This window comes from Lynx canadensis, chromosome D1 (assembly GCF_007474595.2).
Source record: "Lynx canadensis isolate LIC74 chromosome D1, mLynCan4.pri.v2, whole genome shotgun sequence".
Classification (NCBI taxonomy): Eukaryota; Metazoa; Chordata; class Mammalia; order Carnivora; family Felidae; genus Lynx; species Lynx canadensis.
The window spans coordinates 107789656-107810404 of NC_044312.2; the positions used below are offsets into that span (position 1 = coordinate 107789656).

The following is a 20749-nucleotide window of genomic DNA, read 5'->3' on the forward strand; positions in this document are numbered from 1 at the left end:
GGGTCCCGGCAGCTTCTAGTAGGTTCCAGAAGGCGGCGCGTGCGGTTGGGAACGCGGAGCGGACGGAGTCGATTCAACGGGGTTCCTGGCTGGGCTATGGAGCAGGTGAAGGGGGAGGGGCGGGCCGAGGCCCCGGGGCCACTCGGGGACAGGCCGAGGCCGGGCCGCGAGTGGAGGAGCGGCAGCGGGGCGGGCGCTAATCGAGGCGGTCGGGGCGGCGGCCTGGGGCCGGGCGAGCAGCTGGGGAGGCGAGGGCGTGAGGGCCGCGGCCCACCGGGCGGGAGGTGAGCAATGTAGCCAGGCCCGGGCCGCGGGGGGCGCGGGGGTCCACTCAGCGCCCGTCGCCTGCCGGCTCGGCGAGGAGAACCGGGGGACGGCGACAGTCCGGCTCTAAGTCGGGCCCGCGGCGGGAAGAGAGGCCGTGGCTGGGCCCCGGAGGCCTCCCGGGAGGTGGCCCTGGACTGAGCCGGCGGGGGGGGGGGGGCGGTGGGTAGGGCGGCGCTGGGAGGGATGGAGGTGGGCGGGGGGCTTCGGAACCGGCGGGAGGGACCGGGTGCACACCAGGGAATGCGCCACCCGGGAGAGCGGGGATTGCCGACGGAGAAGCCACCCGGACTTGGTCACAGTTAACTTGGAGGGATGCAGGGAGCGGGGACGGAAATACACTGGAAGTAGCCAGGTAGCACATCCTACTTTTCCTGCATCTGGAAAGGCCGGGATGGAAGAGCGTTGATGGAAGGTTTGAAGAGTAGTGGGCCGACTTACCTGCCTGGTGCAGGAAAGGGACGGTGCGGCGAAAGTCCTTAGAACCAGTCCAGGTTTAGCAGCGTCTTGCAGAGAGATGTGTGGCTCCTCCCGTTCTTTTTTCTGTTTTGGGGTGTGTGTGTGATTCGAGAGTAGCTGAAGGCTGATATTTCTGGAAAGTTGGTTTCTGGTTACCCAAGGAGGAATTGGTCGCTGTAGAAAATCTCGTGTAGTAGGCTCTGTAGATAAGCAGCAAGAAGTAAGTTATTTGCCCCGCTCGTTTTTAGGGGACCGAGTTTGTAACCGCGGCTGGTTGCTTTTCGGTGGCTTAATTGTATCCTCCGCAGCCCGCAGGTTGTGAAAAGCCTGGAGAGATTTTCAGTCGGAAACGGTCAGCGGAAGCGTAACGATTAACCAGATCTGGAGCCTCTTTGGTAAATTAAGAAAGAGTGGAAATGGAGGGGTTAAAAAGTTTTTGCTCACTTGGGATAGTAAAGTTGCATCTGGGATTAAACAGACTGAGGTATGGACAAGAAAATGAGCTCTGGAATGAGAAATACATCACTCTTCAATTAAAGGGGTTTGTCAAAATAGGAAAAAAAAAAAAACTTTTTAAAATCGCACCACCCGTTGTAGGTAGACTAGATAGAGCTAAAACACATAGTAGGGGCAGACCGTGAATGAACGAGTGAAGTCAGGACGGCAACTTTGTGATTGTAGTGCAGGCAGCCTGGCGGTTTACCTCTGTGTGTCAGGACCTGCTCTCCTGGGCCGGTTGGACATGCGACGCCTCTGCCTTTGGTTTTCATCTTCAGCTTGGAGATCCGGATTTCAGTTTTAGGAAATAATCCAAGGTGGAGGCATTTGAGTGTCCAGTTTTTCATGTTTTGATGTTTTAAACTTCGCGCTTTTCAGATAAATCCCAGGGTAATACACCTTGTACCCGAGACCCAGTTTGGACCTGCGACCGTGTAGCGCGTTTATTTAGCATAATGGCATTTGCCATCATGTGCCTGGTGTGCTGGTATTTTCTATCCTACCTGATCTTTTAAAGTGCTGGTCACCACCTGCAGGCTTGATTTCCTGACCTGCTGGTCAGTGCTCCGTGTGGAAAGGGGTGTTTTGTGGGAGAGACAAGAACTCCATGGCGCCGTTCTCAGCTGCGGCTTGATACTAGCTTTTTAAGTTTTTGCTTTCTGGTCTCCTTCCCGGGTTCGAAGATTTTTATCCCTTGCTAGATTTGGCCCTGTTTGCCGGACTTTTCCTTTTTCAAGGCTGTCTCTCTCACATCTCTGGCTGATGGAGGGAACTTCCCAATCGGTTTGCCCCGAGGCTCCAGAAGTGTTTCCCTTAACACTTCTTTCTTGCATCAGTCCGTGCTGGCTCATGGCTGGATGATAGATCTGGAGAGAGAATGGTGTAGGAGAAGCCCTATAATCAGGACCACGTTCTGAACGTTTGAGAGGGTAGGGGATTAAACCGCAAGTAGGTTGTTATTATCTTGTGTATCTTTTATAGTAATAATTAAACGCGGCAAAAACTGATCTGGGGAGTTAGCTCTACCACGTTGTGATGGGTTACCCCACCTGGGAATGGAAATAGGTTCTTCCTCTGATTGCGGGTAAGCATCTTGAGGCTCCCAAGAAGCCATCGCGAAGCCTTCAGGTCTCTCGCGGGGGGGGCCTGTGTCCCTGCACACTCCTGCTCCTCCCTTCGCCATGGTCTCTTCGAGGAGTGACCGACTAGGCCGCTAGGCCTGTGTTCGGTTTACCGTTTGGGCTTCTTGGCATCCGCGTGCCAGTGGATTTCTTTTTCCACGAAAGGAGCTCATGAGTGTGTTCTAGAGTGGCTTCGTCAGCCCCAGGTGGAGGCTTTGAGCAAAGAGTGGCTGCCACGCGCGTTCCTCCGAACTGGAGCCAGCGGAGAGCGAGGCGTCAGCCTGCTTTTCCTGGTTACTTACTTTTCTTGTGGGCCCCACCCGAAGGTGTGGGAGATGGCAAATGAATTCACTTACGCTTTCTTTCTCTCGGTGTGTAAAGTATCTTTTTTGTTGACCACCGAAGTATGAGTGTCGCTTAAAAAATTGGGACTGGATGGGGCGTCTGGGTGGCTCGGTCGGTTAAGCGTCCGACTTCAGCTCAGGTCACGATCTCGTGGTCCGTGAGTTCGAGCCCCGCGTCGGGCTCTGTGCTGACAGCTCAGAGCCTGGAGCCTGCTTCCAATTCTGTGTCTCCCTCTCTCTCTGCCCCTCCCCCATTCATGCTCTGTCTCAAAAATAATAAACATTAAAAAAAATTTTTTAAAAAATTGGGACCGACGCACCTGGGTGGCTCAGTCGGTTTAAGGGTCCAACTTCGGCTCAAGTCATGATCTTGCAGTCCGTGAGTTCAAGCCCCACATCGGGCCCACTGCTGTCAGCATGGAGCCTGCTTTGGGTCTTCTGCCCCTCCCCGCTTGCGCACGCACGTTCTCTCTCTCAAGAACTAGGAAAAACATGAAAAAATAGCGTAACAACAAATAGTGTGTTACGGAAGAAACTACATTGGTTCCTTCTTTCCTCAGGTAAACGAGCTGAAAGAGAAGGGCAATAAGGCCCTGAGTGCTGGCAACATCGATGATGCGTTACAGTGCTACTCTGAGGCCATCAAGTTGGATCCCCAGAACCACGTGCTCTACAGCAATCGCTCAGCGGCCTACGCCAAGAAAGGTGACTACCAGAAGGCTTATGAGGATGGCTGCAAAACCGTGGACCTGAAGCCCGACTGGGGCAAGGTGAGCCGTGGGTGGACCGGGGCTCCTGACGCTTCACAGAAATGCCTCCTTGGCGTGCTGTTTTCAAATACTGGGCCCTCCCGACCCGGCTGGCTGCCCGTCCCAGTAGACTGCATAGTGTATCGCCCCTCCGCTGTCCTCCCGGTTGGAGGATGCTCCTCAGAGTCGTGGCACTTGTCACATCCGAGGTGCCGTCAGTTGTGAAGGCAGGTCTGATCTTTGGCGCTACTGAGAAAGAAAATGCCACCAGAGGAGCGGACGACACTGGGTCGGAAGATGAATCGAGGTGGGGCGGGTGAGCGTCTTTGAGATGTGGCTGGATCCTTACGGCTTTCAGTCTTGGCGTTACGTGCTTCTCCTCCTGTTTTCCTTTGGCCTTCACGTGAATATCCATTTTGTCCCAGGGAGCGTAAAATAGCTTCTTTGAAGTTCGTCTTCTGGACTCCTAGGTGTTCTTTATTTTGTCGTGTTCTTTCTTTTTGGTTTAAGGGCTATTCGCGAAAAGCAGCAGCTCTTGAGTTCTTAAACCGATTTGAAGAAGCCAAGAGAACCTATGAAGAGGGTTTAAAACATGAAGCAAATAATCCTCAGCTCAAAGAGGGCTTACAGAATATGGAGGCCCGGTTGGCAGGTAGGCCCCAGTACGCTGTTGGTTTCTTTCTTTCTTTTTTTTAACGGGACTAACTTTGGGGCACCTGGGCGGCCCAGTTAAACGTTCCAACTCTCAGGGGCGCCTGGGTGGCTCGGTGGAGTGTCCGACTTCGGCTTGGGTCGTGATCTTACTGTTTGTGGGTTCAAGCCCCGTGTCGGGCTCTGTGCTGACAGCTCGGAGCCTGGAGCCTGCTTTGGATTCTGTGTCTCCTCCTCTGTCTCTCTCTCCCATGTTCATGCTCTCTTTCTGTCTCTCAATTACAAGTAAACGTTAAAAAAAAAAAAAAAGTCCAACTCTTGATCTCTGCTCAGGTCGTGGTCTCACGGTTTGTAGGTTTGAGCCCGGTGTTGGTTTCTGCATGGGCAGCATGGAGCCTGCTGGGGATTTTCTCTCTCCCTCCCTCCCTCCCTCCCTCCCTCCCTCCCTCCCTCCCTCTCTCCCTCCCTCCCTCTCTCCCTCCCTCTCCCCCTCCCCCGCTCCCTGCCCCTCCCCCAGCTCGCTCTCTGTCTCAGAAACAAAACACACCTTTTTTTTTTTTTCTTTTCCCTTAATGTTTACTTTTTGAGAGAGAGGGAGACACAGAATCCGAAGCAGGCTCCAGGTTCTGAGCTGTCAGCACAGAGCCCAGTGTGGGGCTCAAACCCACAAACCATGGGATCACAACCTGAGCCGAAGTTGGATGCTTAACCGACCGAGCCACCCAGGCGCCCCAAAACACACCTTGAAATTTTTTTAATGGGATTAACTTCGAGGCTCCCTCCAAATGTCTGGTGGGCTAGGGGGCATAAAACTCAAGTGAACTGACTTCTCATCATGTGCTTCCCTTTGTTCGGAACAGAGAGGAAGTTCATGAACCCTTTCAACATGCCCAATCTGTACCAGAAGTTGGAGAGCGACCCCAGGACGAGGACACTGCTCGCTGATCCTACCTACCGGGAACTGATAGAACAACTGAGAAGCAAACCGTCCGACCTGGGCACGTAAGTTGAGACAGCACTGTTGTCTCTGGAAATGGGTGTGAACGTGGTACTTCTTTTCTGGGATCCTGTGTGTGTGTGTAGAGGTGTTCCTCAGACAGCAGGGTTTCTGCCTTTGTTTTTCTCCAGTGAGCGGTAGGTATTTGTTGGTTTGTCCTTCTGGAAAGGGTTAAAGAGGACACGTGTCGGAATAATTTGGAATCTTCATTCCTAACCTTCAAGTGCCTCTTTGCTGCTCTCCTATAATTCTGATCTGGCGCCAAGTCTATCCTTTCCATACATATCAGACGCTGTCTCCTGGGATGTTGCAGCGGAAGGTCATGGTGGAAGAGGGTGTCAGGTGTAAAGATGCGTCTCTTAGTCATACTGGTATTTGTGACTGAATCTCTGACTCCTGAGATCCCGTCCCTCTTTGTGTCTCCTGGCTTCGAGAAGTAAATTTGACATCTGTTAGCTCATCGGGAATGGATTTTTGAAGGGTTGAGTATTCCCCGGTGGTACCTCATGGCTGGTGCAGAATCTCGCAGTTTTTTCTGTGGGTGAGCAGCTCTCTTACACGGTAATCTGAGGTTTAGCGGCAAATGTGGGTTTAAGCTCCGTTGTGGGCAGGGCTGCCTGGGTGACTCAGTCAGGCGTCTGACTTGATTTCAGCTCAGGTACGTGATCCCGGCGTTGTGCGTTCGAGCCCTGCCTCGGGCTCTGTGCTGACAGGTGCGGAGCCTGCTTGGGTTTTTCTCTCCTTGTGTGTCTCTCCCCTGCGCACACCTGTGTGCCTTCTGTCTCTCTCTTTCGAACAAACTTAAAAAAGTCACTGTTTCCAAAGGAGGGATGAGAGTTATTGCACTGAATTCTTATTTGAAAACCTAATACTAAAATCAGTTGTGAGGAGAAATAATAAATCATTGTGCTTTTCTTTTCTTTTCTCTTCTCTTTTTTTTTTTTAAACCACTGCTAGGAAACTGCAGGATCCCCGGATCATGACGACGCTCAGCGTCCTGCTGGGGGTCGACCTGGGCAGCATGGATGAGGACGAGGAAGTGGCCGCGCCGCCTCCGCCGCCGCCTCCCAAGAAGGACACCAAGCCAGAGCCGATGGAAGAAGATCTTCCAGAGAATAAGAAGCAGGTCTTGTTTTTCCTCCTTCCTCTCGCACGTTTCGAACAGCGTTGTCCACAGGACGTCCGGGACGCGGGGGCGGCTGTCGTCGTTGAGCGCTGGGTCACTGTTTTCCGTCGGAGCGGTCGGCGTGTGAAACGCTTCCCTTTCCGAGCGATTTCATAAGCACGGCGCGTGTGGGACCTGTGGCTGCGCGAGCTGCCCTTCCGTGGTCCCCGGAGCTGCGCCCGTGCCACCAGCGTGGGTGTGGGTCAGGGCAAGCCGGTCAGGTTTTGGGTGACCCTTGTCCTTGCTGTGACCCAGAAGGATGTCGTCTACGCGCGTTCTCAGGCTCTGTTTTCTGGTTGGACGTGGTGTGTAGTTGACAGTTGTCCACTTAGTGACACTGGCTTCCAGAGCGGGAGGCGTGTGCTTGGGGGATTTTATTTCCTCTCTTATCAGGAACAACAGATTGTTGCCAAATTAAGCGCTTTCACATGAGTAAGCGTCGGTTGTTCGGGGTGTCTCGAAGTTGGAAGCTGGCCCTGTGGTGTGGGCGGTGGAGCGCCGTGCTGAGACTCGTGCCCTGGGGACAGACCCTTGTCAGCATCCCCTGGTCAAACCGGGTAGAAAACTGCTGTTCTCTCCCAACTTGCTTCAGGTCGGAGGGACTCTCTCTCCCCTGAAAAAGCCCTTTATTTTCTGACCAAATCCAGGAGAGTAGATAGAAAAGGGGGAGTTTTAGAGGAGGCAGAGGTGAGACCTTAGCATCCCATTCTTTTCCTTTTTTTGTTTTTTAATGTTTATCATTGAGAGACAGGGAGACACAGGATCCGAAGCAGGCTCCAGGCTCTGAGCTGTCAGCACAGAGCCCCACACGGGGCTCGAACTCACAAACTGCGAAATCATGACCTGAGCCACCCAAGCACCCCATTAGCGTCCCGTTCTAACAGCCCTCTGCCTTTAATCCTGCAGCTGGCTGAGAAGTGGCCGCAGCGCGGGGACCGTGCTCCCGCACACAAGGCTAGTCGTGCGCGCTGCTCGGCCCGTGACGGGTCGCAAGCTCTTTGCCGCCTCCGTTCGGTTTGCTCAGTGCTCCTTCCACACCTCATCTAGGCGCTGAAAGAAAAAGAGTTGGGGAACGAGGCCTACAAGAAGAAAGACTTTGACACGGCCTTGAAGCACTACGACAGAGCCAAGGACCTGGACCCCACCAACATGACTTACATGACCAATCAAGCAGGTGAGGCCCAGGCCGAGGGGTGAGTGCGTTGTCGTCGGGCGGTCCCGGGGAGGGACACGGGTTGACTCTTCGTTAACCATCCTGCCCGGCAGCCGTGTACTTCGAGAAGGGCGACTACAGTAAATGCCGGGAGCTCTGTGAGAAGGCCATCGAAGTGGGGCGAGAAAACCGAGAAGACTATCGACAGATTGCCAAGTACGCGCGACCTTCGGCGGTACCTCGAGTGGTGTGGGGGGTCGATGTCCAAGACCTAAGTTTTCCTGCGTGGGGAGGAGGGTTGCTGGCCACACCGCCTGCTCTGTAAGCCGTGGGCTGGACGGGAGGCCACAGGCGTCCAGACAAGAGGTGTTTGGAGGGTGTGATGTCCGAGCGGGGTGGGGGCGGGGGGCTTCTCTCCAGGAGCTGCCCTTGTCTCTGCTTTGCTCTCAGCACATTCCTTTTCTGCTTGTTTCGTTAGAGCTTATGCTCGAATTGGCAACTCGTACTTCAAAGAGGAAAAGTATAAGGACGCCATCCATTTCTACAACAAGTCTTTGGCAGAGCACCGAACCCCGGATGTGCTCAAGAAATGCCAACAGGTGGGTAGGGAAAGAATACGGGGCCTGGTATTTCTTATCCGCTGTAGCATTACGTTTAATAATGAACCGTTAAGATTTTTTTTAAGTCGTGTCTTTGGTCATTTTATACCTCGTCCTTGTCACTTGACAACGTGTAAGGAGTAACCGCGATTTTTTTGCTGTCCTTTTTGTCGGCCAAGATCGTAACCTTTTACTGAAGGTCAGTGCGCTTAGGGTTATTATTGTGACTTAAGATTTTTTTTTTATTTTACACAACCAAAGCGTTGTGTTATCATGCCAGTTGTCCTAAATTACGGAGTGGGGTCGATTTTTATTCACAAAAAGACGGGTCAGAAAGTGAATTGTGCTGTTAACACATGCCTCATATTCACGCTTAATCTTGTACCAAGCATATGTCAGTACTGCTCATCGTTTCACTGTGTGTTTTCATGATGAGGAAGGTGTAATTCTTTTGTTTTTAAGTAAGTAATCTCTTTACCTGACCTGGGCTCAGACTCCCAGCCCCAAGATGATGAAGAGTTGCATGCTCTGAACAAAAACTAAAATGTTGCTGACGGTACTTTCTGCAAATCAAAATCTGAATCAGACCCTTATTTTAGTCCAATGTTTAGGTGTCCAACAGTGTAAATGATTACTCCAAGGATTATTTTTTCTTAGGCGGAGAAAATTCTGAAGGAGCAAGAGCGGCTGGCCTATATAAACCCCGACCTGGCCTTGGAGGAAAAGAACAAAGGCAACGAATGTTTTCAGAAAGGTATGTTACAGGGGCGCCTGAGTGACTCAGTCGGTTAAGCGTCCCGCTTTGGCTTAGGTCATGATCTCACAGTCCATGAGTTCAAGCCCCGCGTCAGCCTCTGTGCTGATAGCTCAGAGCCTGGAGTCTGCTTCGGATTCTGTCGCTCCCTCTCTCTGCCCCTTCCCACTTGCGCTCTGTCACTGTGCAAAAATAAACATTAAAGGTACATTCCAGCTCAGGTGACAGAGCTTCTGGATGAGTGATGAGTGATGCAGACGTGTTCTCTGTGCCTTGGCAGACTGCCAGCTAAATGCCCTCGGTGGGGGAGGAGGGTGGCTTTTTGCTTTCTAAAAAAGTTTCTTCTTTCCTTTCCCAGGGGATTATCCCCAGGCCATGAAGCATTACACAGAAGCCATCAAGCGGAACCCAAAAGATGCCAAATTGTACAGCAATCGAGCCGCCTGCTACACCAAACTCCTGGAGTTTCAGCTGGCGCTCAAGGTGGGCACATCTGGGCGTGTGCGGTGCCTGTTACGGCAGCGAATCTGTGCGTGAGGAACGTTTTTTTCTCTTTTCACGTCGTCAACGTCTTTTTGATGTTCTTACTTTGATCTTAGAGGGATGGTGCCATGCGTGTGAGGTTTGTAAGATGCTGGACGTGTGCTAGCTCAGTCCTGGCCCATCTGTTGTTAGTGTGGTTGGGAATATTTGGAAACGTGGATCCGTTTCCATCTTCGCCGATGATGGACTCTTTTTCTTCCCCATCACTTCCCCTCCCCCCTCTCCCTTTTTTTTTTTTTTTAACACTTTACATGTTCAGTTCATTGGGGTCAAGTCCATTCCCATTGTTGTGCACCCATCGCCACCTTCCTCATCGAGAACCTTTCCATCTTCCCAAACTGAAAGTGCACCCTTTGAACACTAACTCCCACTCCCCCGACCCCTGGCGGCTACCATTCCACTCTTTGGCTCTCTGAATGTGACCCCTCTATAGGGACCTCCTGTAAGTAGAACCATCCAGTATTTGTTCTTTTGTGTGTGGCTCATTTCACTGAGCGTCGTGCTGTAGCAGGTGTCCGTGTTTCTTTCCTCCTGAAGGCTGAGTACTGTTACCTCGCACAGGTACCCCGCTTTCTGATCTTCTAGGCATCCTCTCCCAGCGGTGGTGCTGCATCCTGGGGCAGCACAGTGTTTGTTTGCCTGTAATTATGTGTGCGTTTATACTGAAGAGCCGTGGCATCGTTTCCCGCAGAAGCTTTGCCATCTTTGGTCCTTTTTTGATTAGCTCCCTTAGCAGCTCTGCTGTTCTCGGGCATATTGAGTATGGTCTCGTGTGATGATGTCGACGCTGGAAAGGAAATCTTCGTTGCTCTCTTGAACATGACCTGCTCTGTACCTCTGTTGGCGATTTCTAAACTGTTCTCTAGATGACTTTGAATTTTTTTTATGTTTATTTTTGCAAGAGACCGCGCGCGAGCAGGGGAGGGGCAGAGAGAAAAGAGACACAGAATCCGAAGTGGGCCCCAAGCTCCGAGCTGTCAGCACAGAGCCCGATGCGGGGCTTGAACTCACAGACCGCGAGATCATGACCTCTGAGCCAACCAGGGAGGCCCAACCAATGGAGCCACTCAGGCCCCCCTTCCTTTTTTTTTTAAGTGTTTATTTTTGAGAGAGACGAGTGTGAGTGGGGGAGGGGCAGAGAGAGGGAGGCTAGACGATTTTTAAAGTGTGGTCCATCCCCGGACCATCTTCTGGGAAGGTGACAAAATGTGACCCATCTAGAGACACACACGGGTTTTGTTTTTTGAGGCCACTAACTTCTGGGCCTGTGCCTGGCTTCGAAAGGTCACCCGTATGGGTACAAGGGCAACGTCAAAAACAGGTTGGTTTGCGAAGTGCAGGACCTCGGCAGTTGCCTGTGAGGAAGAGCACGTCCTCCCCCAGCTACACAAAGGGGAACAGTGAACGGAACCATTTCTGATCTAGCTTTTTGGCTGGAATAGTTGCAAGCGGGCCGGGGTGTTGAAACTCTACCGCATTGCATTCTTTTCGCTGGGATTTTCCACCTTGTAGGTACTTCAAACAGAAATAGCCAGAACGTCTGTGTGCCCTCCACCTCTTTTGGCAAGAAGTAGGGATGCGTTTTCGTGGAACCATCTGCGAAAAGAAGTAGGCTAGGTTTTGGCACTCTGCGCTCCTGAGTGTGCTTTTCCTGAAAGGATTCTTCCCTTCCAGTCACGGTGTCAGTCGCACCGCCTGGTCGTGGACTGAAGGCCAGAGGGCCATCTGCTGAGGTCCTCTCCTCAGATTTCCCCCCAAATCCCCTTGAAAGCTGCCCGTGTCCAGGTTGTGTGTTTCCTCTGGTTGTCATGTCCTCTTCAGTTCCTCAAACGAGAACTTTGCCCACTTTTTCATTTTTTCCCATAATCTCAGCCTTTTGAAGAGTTTAGGCCGCTCGCCTTAGGTGGGGTCGGCGGTCCATAGTCTGGAATGGCCGTCCCTCGTGGTTCTGCTTGACTTGCTCTCCCAGCCGCCTCGGCTGGGCCGTCTGTGAAACGGCCCAGATGCCCGGGTTAACAGAAGCGCCGGATGCGAAAGAACCCTGTCGTGGGGCCAGGCGAAGAGTTCTGTTGATCATTCTGCTTTAGGGTAGTTTATCTGAAGGAACGAGCCTAATTTTCTCCTTTCCTCTCCTGCCCAGGACTGTGAGGAATGCATCCAGCTAGAGCCGACCTTCAGTAAGTGCTTTCCCGCTCCCTCTCCGTCCCTGGACGTGGCCCAGAGAGCGCGAGAGGGGCCGAGAGAGGGGCCTGCGGCAGGAGCCAGCGGCGCCAGCGGGGTGGGGGAAAGGATGTTGGCGTTCGCATGACAGACAGGGTGGGAGTGGTGTCCCTTGGAGCCCCGTTCTGGAAAACGCCTCACCGCTCCCGTCTGTCCGCAGTCAAGGGGTACACGCGGAAAGCGGCTGCCCTGGAAGCGATGAAGGACTACACGAAAGCCATGGACGTCTACCAGAAGGCCTTAGATCTGGACTCCAACTGTAAGGTGAGGCTGCTTCTGGCCTCCGGGGGTGGGGGGGAGTCTCTCCCCTGCCTCCGGTCCTCCTCCGGGTCCTCTCGGTGTTTCTTCACCGACCCTTTCCTCTTGCCCGCTTCTCTCTGACTTCCCACTTCTCCGTTTCCTCTGTTGTCTGGGCTGAAACGGTGACCCGGTTAGTGCTAACGCCCTCCCCTGTTGGCTTTGCTGGGACGCAGGAGGCGGCAGACGGGTACCAGCGCTGTATGATGGCCCAGTACAACCGGCACGACAGCCCCGAGGACGTGAAGCGACGGGCCATGGCCGACCCCGAGGTGCAGCAGATCATGAGTGACCCGGCCATGCGGCTCATCCTGGAACAGATGCAGAAGGACCCCCAGGCGCTCAGCGAGTAAGTAGAGGGGGGCGGAGGTGGCCCCGGGGGACGAGGTGGAGAGAGGTGCGGCCGCACAAGGTGGGTAGGGACGTGATCGGTCCGGGCGAGCGGCCGCCGTGTGTTCTCTTCCGTCGAAAAGGCGGCGGGGCCGTTGGCGGGGAGCCCAAAGGGCCTCCTTGCTGCGTCGGCCACGGTAGCTGGAGCCGCCTGGCGGGAAGACGGAGCGGCCTCGGCTGAAAGCTGTGTCCGTGGGCTCCTGCCGGGCGGGGCCGGGGCCTTCACAGAACGGTCCTCTCCGGAGACCCTTCAGCCGCCTCCTGTTGGCGCCTTTCGGGGGGGTCGCATGGGGGTGGCTTCGAGAGCAGAAAGCCCTTTTCAGGTCAAGTCTCATTTCACCTAACTTGGTTTTTTTTTTTCCCCATCAGACACTTAAAGAATCCTGTAATAGCACAGAAGATCCAGAAGCTGATGGATGTGGGTCTGATCGCAATTCGGTGATGACTTCCTCGTCATCCCCTTCCCTTCGCCCTCGTGTGGAAAGAGGAGCCGGGACCGCGGCCAGCCGCGCCGAGCAGAGGGGAGAGCAGGGGAAAGCGAACGACTTCTGTCTCTATATTTATATAGACCCACGTGGAAGACACAGAGACTCGTACTCACGTTACTCGCACCGCCGCTGCCTCTGGGCCCTCCCAGCACACGCATGGTCTCTTCTGCCGCCCTCGGGTTCCGTGTTCCCTTCCCCGCCCTCAGTCGCTGTCTCGGCTGCTCTCCCATAGTTGGTTATTTTTTATTTGGGGCAGTGGGCACGTACAGGGAGGGGAGGGTGTTCTTCCCGACCTCAGCTCCCACCTGTCTTCACGTTGTTAACTCCACGTCCCTTCTCCAATAAAACAAGCCAGTCGGGCGTGGTTATACGTTGTTATGTCCTTGTAATTTTGTTTTGCTAAATGACTTTGAGGCCGAGGTCCCGCAGGGTTCCCACCCGGAGTGTGGGAGAGGTGGGAGTGTGAGCTGACTGGGAACCAGAGCCTCTTTGTAATGAGGCCGCCCTGGGTGACCTCCGTGCTTCGGTCACTAGGTGGCGCTGTCGCCCCACGCCAGCTGAAAGGGTTGGGGGGTGGGGTGCTTCCCCATCCAGAAGGGCACCAACTCCAGAGGTTCGGGTAATTTCCTGTGCTGTTTCGCTCTTCACCCTCTAATCTCTGCCGGAAACCAGCTGGATGGAGAGAACACCGGCTCCCGGGCAAGAGCAAAAAATGTTTGCCGGTATGAGAGTCTTTGGACCACCTTCTTGGGAGACCCAATCTGTCAGCTGCTCTGTTTTCGTTTTGAGAGAACTCCCCACTCTCACTTCTGGCTCTTTGCTCGGAGGAGGCCCCCGTGCACCTTTCTCCAGATCGGGTTTCATCCCGCACCTGCCACTTCCGCCATGCTGCCTCAAGTTCAACCCCAGTGAGATCAAAATCCTATACCCGATGTGCCCGCTGGGGATACCACATCCACCCCGGCCTGCTGTCAGTTGGCCCCACTGTCACGAAAAACCGTGATGACGTTGCCGAGGCAGCCAGTGATTGGAAGGGCCTGAGGAGGACAGTAAAACTGTTGGGGACAGGCCCCTGATCCAGGGCGTACCTTCTGCCGCTGCCCTGATCAGAGCCTCCAAGGAGCTGCCAGGAGACCAGGAAGACTTGAAGCATGGTCAAAATACTCACTTGCGATGAGCTTGTCAACAGTGCCCAGCATACGGCACCAGCCTTTAGCTAGAGAACTCAATGGAACCATTGAGATGCTGGAGACTGCCCCGTGGGAGCGGCCTTGTCGAGGGCCTCGTGACACCATAGATGACGTCAGCAGGGGTGGGATGCCCAGCTAGTCGAGAACTACGAAGGAAAATCCTTCAATAAAGGATCATTTGGCAACCACAAAAAAAAAGACCTCACTGCTCTTAACCAAACTTCGAGTAGGCTTTTAATTCCACTTGAACGTGATTGCAGCAAACTCTAAAACCTCGGACTAGGGTGGGAGTGAAACTTCCTCATTTGCTCCAACGGAGCAGCTTTCTGAGCTAGGAAGCTGCTGAGGCCAGCAGCCGGCTGCACTTCCTGCTGCCTTGACTTTGCATACACTGGCCTTCCCCTGGGAATCTCCGGCAGGCCCCCCTCCTCCATCTGGGTGGCAAGTTCGGAAGGGCCTCATCTCCGCGGGCGCCCTGCTGCACTGCGGCGCCACTGACCAGAGGCTCTGTTCCCTCCGGCCCCAAACCCATTCTCTCTAGAAAGGCTCCATTCCTGCCAGGAGCCAGCAGTGAGCACAAGGCCTAAAGCTTACATCCCGTGTCCGACTTTGGCTCAGGTCGTGATCTCGCCGTTCGTGGGTTCGAGCCCCGCGTCGGGCTGTGTGCTGACAGCTCAGAGCCTGGAGCCTGCTTCGGATTCTGTGTCTCCTCCTCTCTATCTTCCTCCCCTACTCACGCTCTGTCTCTCAAAAATAAAGATTAAAAAAAAAAAAAAAAAAGCTTACATCCCAGTGCAGATGATGGGACCCTCCAAGGTCACATCTGAGTAGGGGCCTGACAGGAGGGACCCTTGGGGGTTACTGATCAAGCGCATCACATGTAGAGGGACAGAGTGGAGGTGGGGTGGGGAGGTGGTGAATGACCAGGGGCCAGTTTCTGTTCAGCCATTCCCCTGCACGGCTCTGAGGTTTACATGTTTAAAAACAGGCTCTTATGGGGGGCCCAGAAAAGAAAGTTGTTTCCCCCTCGGAGTCTTCTTCAAGGGTCTGTGGTGACAAGGGACCTCTAGGGCTTGAACTTGCTTGACCTCCCAGGTTCCTAAATAACCCGGATCCGATCCTTTCAATGGCATGACTTTCTCTCTTGACAGCCCGGTGGTGTTTCATGGCCCAAAGGCCGCCACTTTGTGACAGGCTGGAGATGGGAGATGGCTTCCTACAGGGGACGGTTCGTGCAGGAAACAGGAGTTGGTGGCTTTTCTGGTTTGAACCGAGCTTCCCTCCAGATGAGGGACACTTCGTGGTGGCGGAGGGCGGGGGGGGGGGCGGGGGGGGCAGGGGGCACGGGCCCATTCCTTCCTTGCTTCCTGTGCTCACTGGGAACAAAGGTGGGGCCCCAACTGGAACCCTCCACATGTTGGCAACTCGCTTCCTGCACCCAGCGCCAGCCCGCCCTGGGGAGGGGCTGAGCCCGCCCCACTCCTGATAAGGAGGTGCAAGGGGCTGCCCTCTGAAGGAAGCTCCAGAGACAGAGAAGAGGGGGAAGGAAGCACTCACTGATCTGCAGGTGTTTAGACTGAGGCCGGGAGTGGGCGGTACTCCAGCCACCACACCTGCAGCCCCCAAACCCTACCAGGCAAGGTAAGTGGGGCCGCGGCTGAAGGCCCAGGGACCCTTTCCTTCACCCTCCTACGGCCCCTCTGCCCACATGCCTCTCTCCACGGGACACTCTGGACTTTCCACCACCCTAAAGAGGCCGCGGCTGGTTTGGGATGTTTGGATCTGAGCTTTGGGCCAGGGTTGGACGTATCTCCTGACCTGGGTCCACAACTCTCTCCAGGGTGGGCAGCTGCCACCCCTCCAGGGTGGGCTTGGGGGCAAAATGGGAGCCGGGGAAGCAGAGAGGGGTTGTGCCGGGCGCTGGCTTCAAGCTGAGTGATCTTGGGTGAGCCCCCTTCTTACTTTTACCCGGACTCAGTCTTCCTATCTGGAAGGTGGGAGCGGGTCGGACAACACCAATTCAGCTAAACCACCGGTAATGGCGAGGGGGCCTGAGGCTTGCCTGGAACAAATTGGCACCCGTGTCTTGGACCCGTGATGCTGCCATGACATACTGGCCGCCTGTCCAGGTCACCACGGGGCCCCCTGGACTTGAACACGGGCAGCCTAGCAGGCCCCGGCACCCTGCCCACGTTGCCTCCTTCCCACCCTCCGTAGAGTCGCCGCAGCCATGGCGGGAATGAAGACGGCCACCGGCGACTACATCGACTCGTCCTGGGAGCTGCGGGTGTTTGTGGGAGAGGAGGACCCGGAGGCCGAGTCAGTCACCCTCCGGGTCACGGGGGAGTCGCACATCGGCGGGGTGCTCCTGAAGATCGTGGAGGAGATTAGTGAGTGAACCGCTGCCCCCGCTGCTGACCTCAGCACCATGGGGCGGCTATAACTGGGTCCCTGGGCACTTCCGGGCCATCTGACTGTGCAGCTCTCGATAACCCTGCCGCAGTGACTCAGGCACCACCTTAATCATCTGGTTCCAAAAAAGACATTTCCCCAACTTCCCCTCCCTCCCGCAGTCTCCCTCCCTTCCTCCCACCCTAGCTGGTTCTGCTAAGTCCCCAGGGAGCAGACCTGGCCCCAGTCCGTTCGCCCACTCCTAGGGGCAAGAGGGGCCTTGCCCGGGCCGAGGCAGAGGTGCCATTCAGGGTCTGAGGGGAGACCAGGCCCGCTCCCATACCCTCTCTGCAGGGCGGAAGCCCTCAGCAGGCTGGTGACAGGCCTGGCCTGGGTGGGAAGGCCCTGCCCCCACAGGAAGTTACAGCACAGCAGCCTGTGGTACCAGGCAGGCGTGGAGAGGAGCGGGGCTAGTGACATGGGGGCTTCTCGTCCCCTTCCCCTGTTGGGGAGAGGGGCTGCCCCTTCCTGGGCGGGCAGCAGGCACACCCCCAAAAGGCAGAGCGGGAAGGCAGGCCCATGATCGTTTCAGCCAGGAGACCTCTGGGGCCTGGGCCACCTGCGGGTAGTGGGGGGGGGGGGGCGGGCAGGCCTCCTCAGACCCAGCCACCCCATCACGTGCAGCCTGGGAGGCAGATGAGTTGGCTTGTGGACGGACGGGCCCCCCGCCCCGGGGACAGCCTGGCCACAAGGCTGAGGTAGCGGGGTGGGGGGGGGGCTTCCAACAGGCAGCACCCAGGAGGCTGTGAAAGCCGAAGTGGGGAACAGAGGGTCCCTCAGGAGATTGGGTGTCAGACCAAGAGGCCGACGGGCCCGGGCTGAGCCAAGGCAGAGGGGGCGAAGAGACGGGGCCCCAAGGGAAGACCTGGTCGGCTTCCTGGCGGGGCACGCGAGCATTGCAAGAGGCCTCAACGAGGAGTCAGTCAGACAGACAGACAGACAGACAGACAGGCAGACCTGATCCCTCCACGCACTGCTGGGCCCACCGGGGAAAATCCCTTCGGCTCCTGTCCCCCGCAACGGGGACATTGTCCCCACCCCTCCTAATCCCGCTCATTCCTTAGTGTATCAATGTCTACTGGGGCTCAGTCCAGCCAAACCCCGTGCCACCTGGAGTGTGGTCCGGCAGGTGAGACTGACCCCACAGCCGCCAGGACAGGGGGAGAGACAGACGGCACGGGGGCTGGAGCCAGGACAGGGAGACACCCCAGGAGAGTCCCGACAGGGGGCCCATCACCGGGAGGGCAAGGAGTGATGTTGGAGCATGGGGGTGTTCCGAACTGGGGCCTCCAGGCCAGGGAGGACGCCCGGAGTGTGATCAGAAGAGACTGGGGTGGTCGCCGGTAGGAGTTTGGACTACCCCGGAGGTGGAAAGTGGCCACCGAAGGGCCTTTCAGTGGCTAAGGCTCACACGTGGACAGGCCCCTCAGGTAGGGGGTGGGCTGGAGGCAGGGAGACAAGGCCTCTTACCGTGGGTAGTGAGCATGGGCAGGAGGGTGAGATTGGCATCGATTAAATGTGGAGGCTAAAAGTGAAAGAGACAGAGCTGAGGCCTGGCAGGGAGGTCCTGTCACCCGTGCTGAGAAGTCAGCAAGCGGGGAGAAGAGCCTCTGTCCAGCATCAGACAGAGTGAGTTTCACCCACCACGAATGCTTCGGAGTCGCCGCATTTCTGCCCCAGAGGCAGGCGCATGGCCTGGTGAACAAGTTTCTGGAATGGCCGAAGCCGGTGGGCGTGTGGGTTTCTGGCCTGGGGCACGGGGCAGGGCCTGACCCTGAGGTGCCGTGAGTTTGGGGATCGGAGCAGGAAGACGAAGCTGTGGACTAGACGAGCCCCGGAAAGAGGCCGTGGTTGGGGAAGGACGGGGACCTGGAGCAGGGAAGGACGGGGGGCGGGCCGGGATAAAAGGGCCAAGGAGGACAAAACACGAACCAAGGGCAAGAGGAGGTGGGGGAGTGGGTGCCACAAAGCCAAGAACAGAGCGAGAGCAGAGGCTCAAGCGTCTTGAGAGGTGGGCCAGATGGAGCCAGAGAATCTCTTGCATTTAAGCAGCTCTGTGACACTAAGGAGGGAACTGGAGGGAGGGCAGGGGCCAGTGTGGGTGGAGAGGAGACCTGCGCCGCTGGCGAGGAAGGACTGGGCACGTTCTAGAGGGCTGGGCCCATCCCCTGTGCTCACCACACCTCAGCTCGCCGTCCTGGAGGGAGATGCGTCCCCTGTCACCAGCTGCAGCACGAGAGAAGTCTTCACATTTCTGACCGTGTCCTCCCTCGTCGGCATTCACGTGCCTGCGTCAAACGTCACAGACACTGCGCAGGCGTCGTTCGGTGCCCACGGGCTCAGAGTGATGACTGCCCACATCTCACGAGCTAGAAAACTGCGGCCCAGAGAGGTTAAGGCCTCGGCCAAGGTCACAGAGCTCGTAACCAAGAAATGTTTCCGGAGTGCCCGCTGCCGCGTGCCGGGCACAGTCCCAGGCTCCAGTCCAACAGGGCCTCTGCCTCCTGGGTTCCCAGGAAGGCCGGCGAGGTGCTGGATGGGGGGGGTGGGGGAGCCCAGTGGGCTGGAGGCACTAAGATCGGGGCACCTGGATCTGGGTCGGGGGGCTTCCCCTGGGAAGTGAGGTCGCGACTGAGCCCGGAGAAATGAGCAGGGTCAGCCAGCAAAGAGCTATTCCGCCGTGACCTCAGTCCTAGACCCCAAGCCAACCCAGCCTGGCCCGCCCTTGCCTTGGGCCGGGGAGGGACCGCGCTTGTGCTCCGCGGCTGATGCACATCCCCTTCCCCCGTGCCCCCCCAGAGCGCAAGCAGGACTGGTCAGACCACGCCATTTGGTGGGAACAGAAAAGACAGTGGCTGCTGCAGACCCACTGGACACTGGACAAGTACGGTATCCTGGCTGACGCCCGCCTCTTCTTCGGACCCCAGCACCGGCCCATCATCCTGCGGCTGCCCAATCGCCGCGCCGTGCGCCTCCGGGCCAGCTTCTCCCAGCCCCTCTTCCAGGCGGTGGCTGCCATCTGCCGCCTCCTCAGTGAGTCCCCTGCTGCTTCCCCACCCCCCACCCCCATCTTCCACCCTGCAAGGTCCTGCGAGGGGCCAGGTCTCCCTGCTTTACAAGGCCCAGTCACTGTCACCTTGTCCTTACGGTCCTGTTCCCTATCCCGCCTGCAGGGCCGTGACCTGCCCCAAAGTACCCAGGAGTGGAGCGGGAGGTCACGGGGCAGGTCCCGGGCCCCTGCTGAGGTCCCAGCTCCCCTCAGGTATCCGGCATGCTGAGGAACTGTCTCTGCTCCGGGCTCCTGAGAAGAAGGAGAAGAAGAAGAAGGAGAAGGAGCCGGAAGAGGAGTTGTATGACCTGACCAAGGTCGTCCTGGCCGGGGGTGAGCACAGACAGCCGGGGCAGGCCGGGGGGCTGGGCACCGGCGCCGGGGCCCCTGAGGCCTGTTTGACCCCGACCTGCCCTCCAGGCGTGGCACCTGCGTTGTTCCGGGGGATGCCAGCCCACTTCTCAGACAGTGCGCAGACCGAGGCCTGCTATCACATGCTGAGCCGGCCGCAGCCACCGCCGGACCCCCTCGTGCTGCAGCGCCTGCCTCGGCCCAGCTCCCTGTTGGACAAGACCCAGCTCCACAGCAGGTGCACGGCTGGCCGGGTCTGCGCCCCGGAGCCATGTCCCCTTGTGTCCGGGCTCCCACCTCCAGGTCCATGCCCTCCCCTGTATCCTTACCCCAAATCCATACCTCCTGTCTCCGGGCCTTTCTTATATGCGTGCCTGCCCCCAAGCCCCCTGCCCAGCCCCCACCATGCCCCGGAAGCTTTCCTGCCTCAGCCCTGACCTCTGCCCTGTGCTGTGGGCCAGGTGGCTGGACTCGTCGCGGTGCCTCATGCAGCAGGGTGTCAAGGCGGGGGACATGCTCTGGCTTCGCTTTAAGTACTACAGCTTTTTCGACCTGGATCCCAAGGTGCGCTGGGTCGGGGCAGGGGGGAAGGGGGGGGCTGGGTCGATGAGACATGGGGATTTAGGGTCGGGGGTCTGGGCTCGGGGAACGCGAGAGACTCCTAGGGCGTCTGCCAATCCACACTCCTGTTTATTAGTTCCGCCAACAAGGTGCTGAGCCGGGACCGATGTCAGGCCTGTCTCTCGGGGGGCTGTCGGGCAGGTAATGACCGCAGAGCAGTGTAGACAGCGGCGAGTGCCCCCAGCAGCCTGCTCCGGTGGCAGGTACCTGGCACCTGTACTCAGAGAAGGCTTCCTGGCAGCGGTGACGCTGTAGGTTTGGGTGGGCAGGGGCGAGGCTTGGCGGGCAGGGGCTGCGTGTGTCTCCCCCTCCCTGCCCGCCGTCCCCACCAGCGA

At 56.7% G+C, this 20749-nt stretch overlaps 2 protein-coding genes and 1 long non-coding RNA gene across 3 annotated transcripts in view; 2 read left to right on the plus strand and 1 right to left on the minus strand.

Annotated features, from left to right (window-relative positions):
• On the plus strand, positions 1-13122 carry STIP1 (stress induced phosphoprotein 1). The gene is made up of 14 exons (XM_030333887.1): positions 1-105; positions 3307-3516; positions 4006-4147; positions 5007-5148; positions 6101-6269; positions 7356-7482; positions 7575-7677; positions 7940-8060; positions 8718-8814; positions 9173-9297; positions 11498-11534; positions 11738-11841; positions 12051-12223; positions 12634-13122. Exons 1-14 carry the CDS (start codon positions 97-99, stop codon positions 12704-12706), a joined length of 1632 nt encoding a protein of 543 aa, XP_030189747.1. The 5' UTR covers positions 1-96; the 3' UTR covers positions 12707-13122.
• Positions 9061-15583, minus strand: LOC115526511. Its single transcript, XR_003972614.1, has 3 exons — positions 15500-15583; positions 9663-9666; positions 9061-9080 (listed from the first exon to the last, which is right to left on the minus strand). It is a non-coding gene; the product is annotated as an uncharacterized LOC115526511 (long non-coding RNA).
• The window catches only part of FERMT3 (fermitin family member 3), a 19352-nt gene continuing 14055 nt past the window's right edge, over positions 15453-20749 (plus strand). Inside the window, exons 1-6 of the mRNA XM_030333886.1 lie at positions 15453-15583; positions 16160-16332; positions 19193-19426; positions 19656-19775; positions 19863-20031; positions 20255-20357. Coding sequence (XP_030189746.1) covers positions 16173-16332; positions 19193-19426; positions 19656-19775; positions 19863-20031; positions 20255-20357 — 786 coding nt within the window. The 5' untranslated portion in view covers positions 15453-15583; positions 16160-16172. The remainder of the gene's footprint in view (positions 15584-16159; positions 16333-19192; positions 19427-19655; positions 19776-19862; positions 20032-20254; positions 20358-20749) is intronic.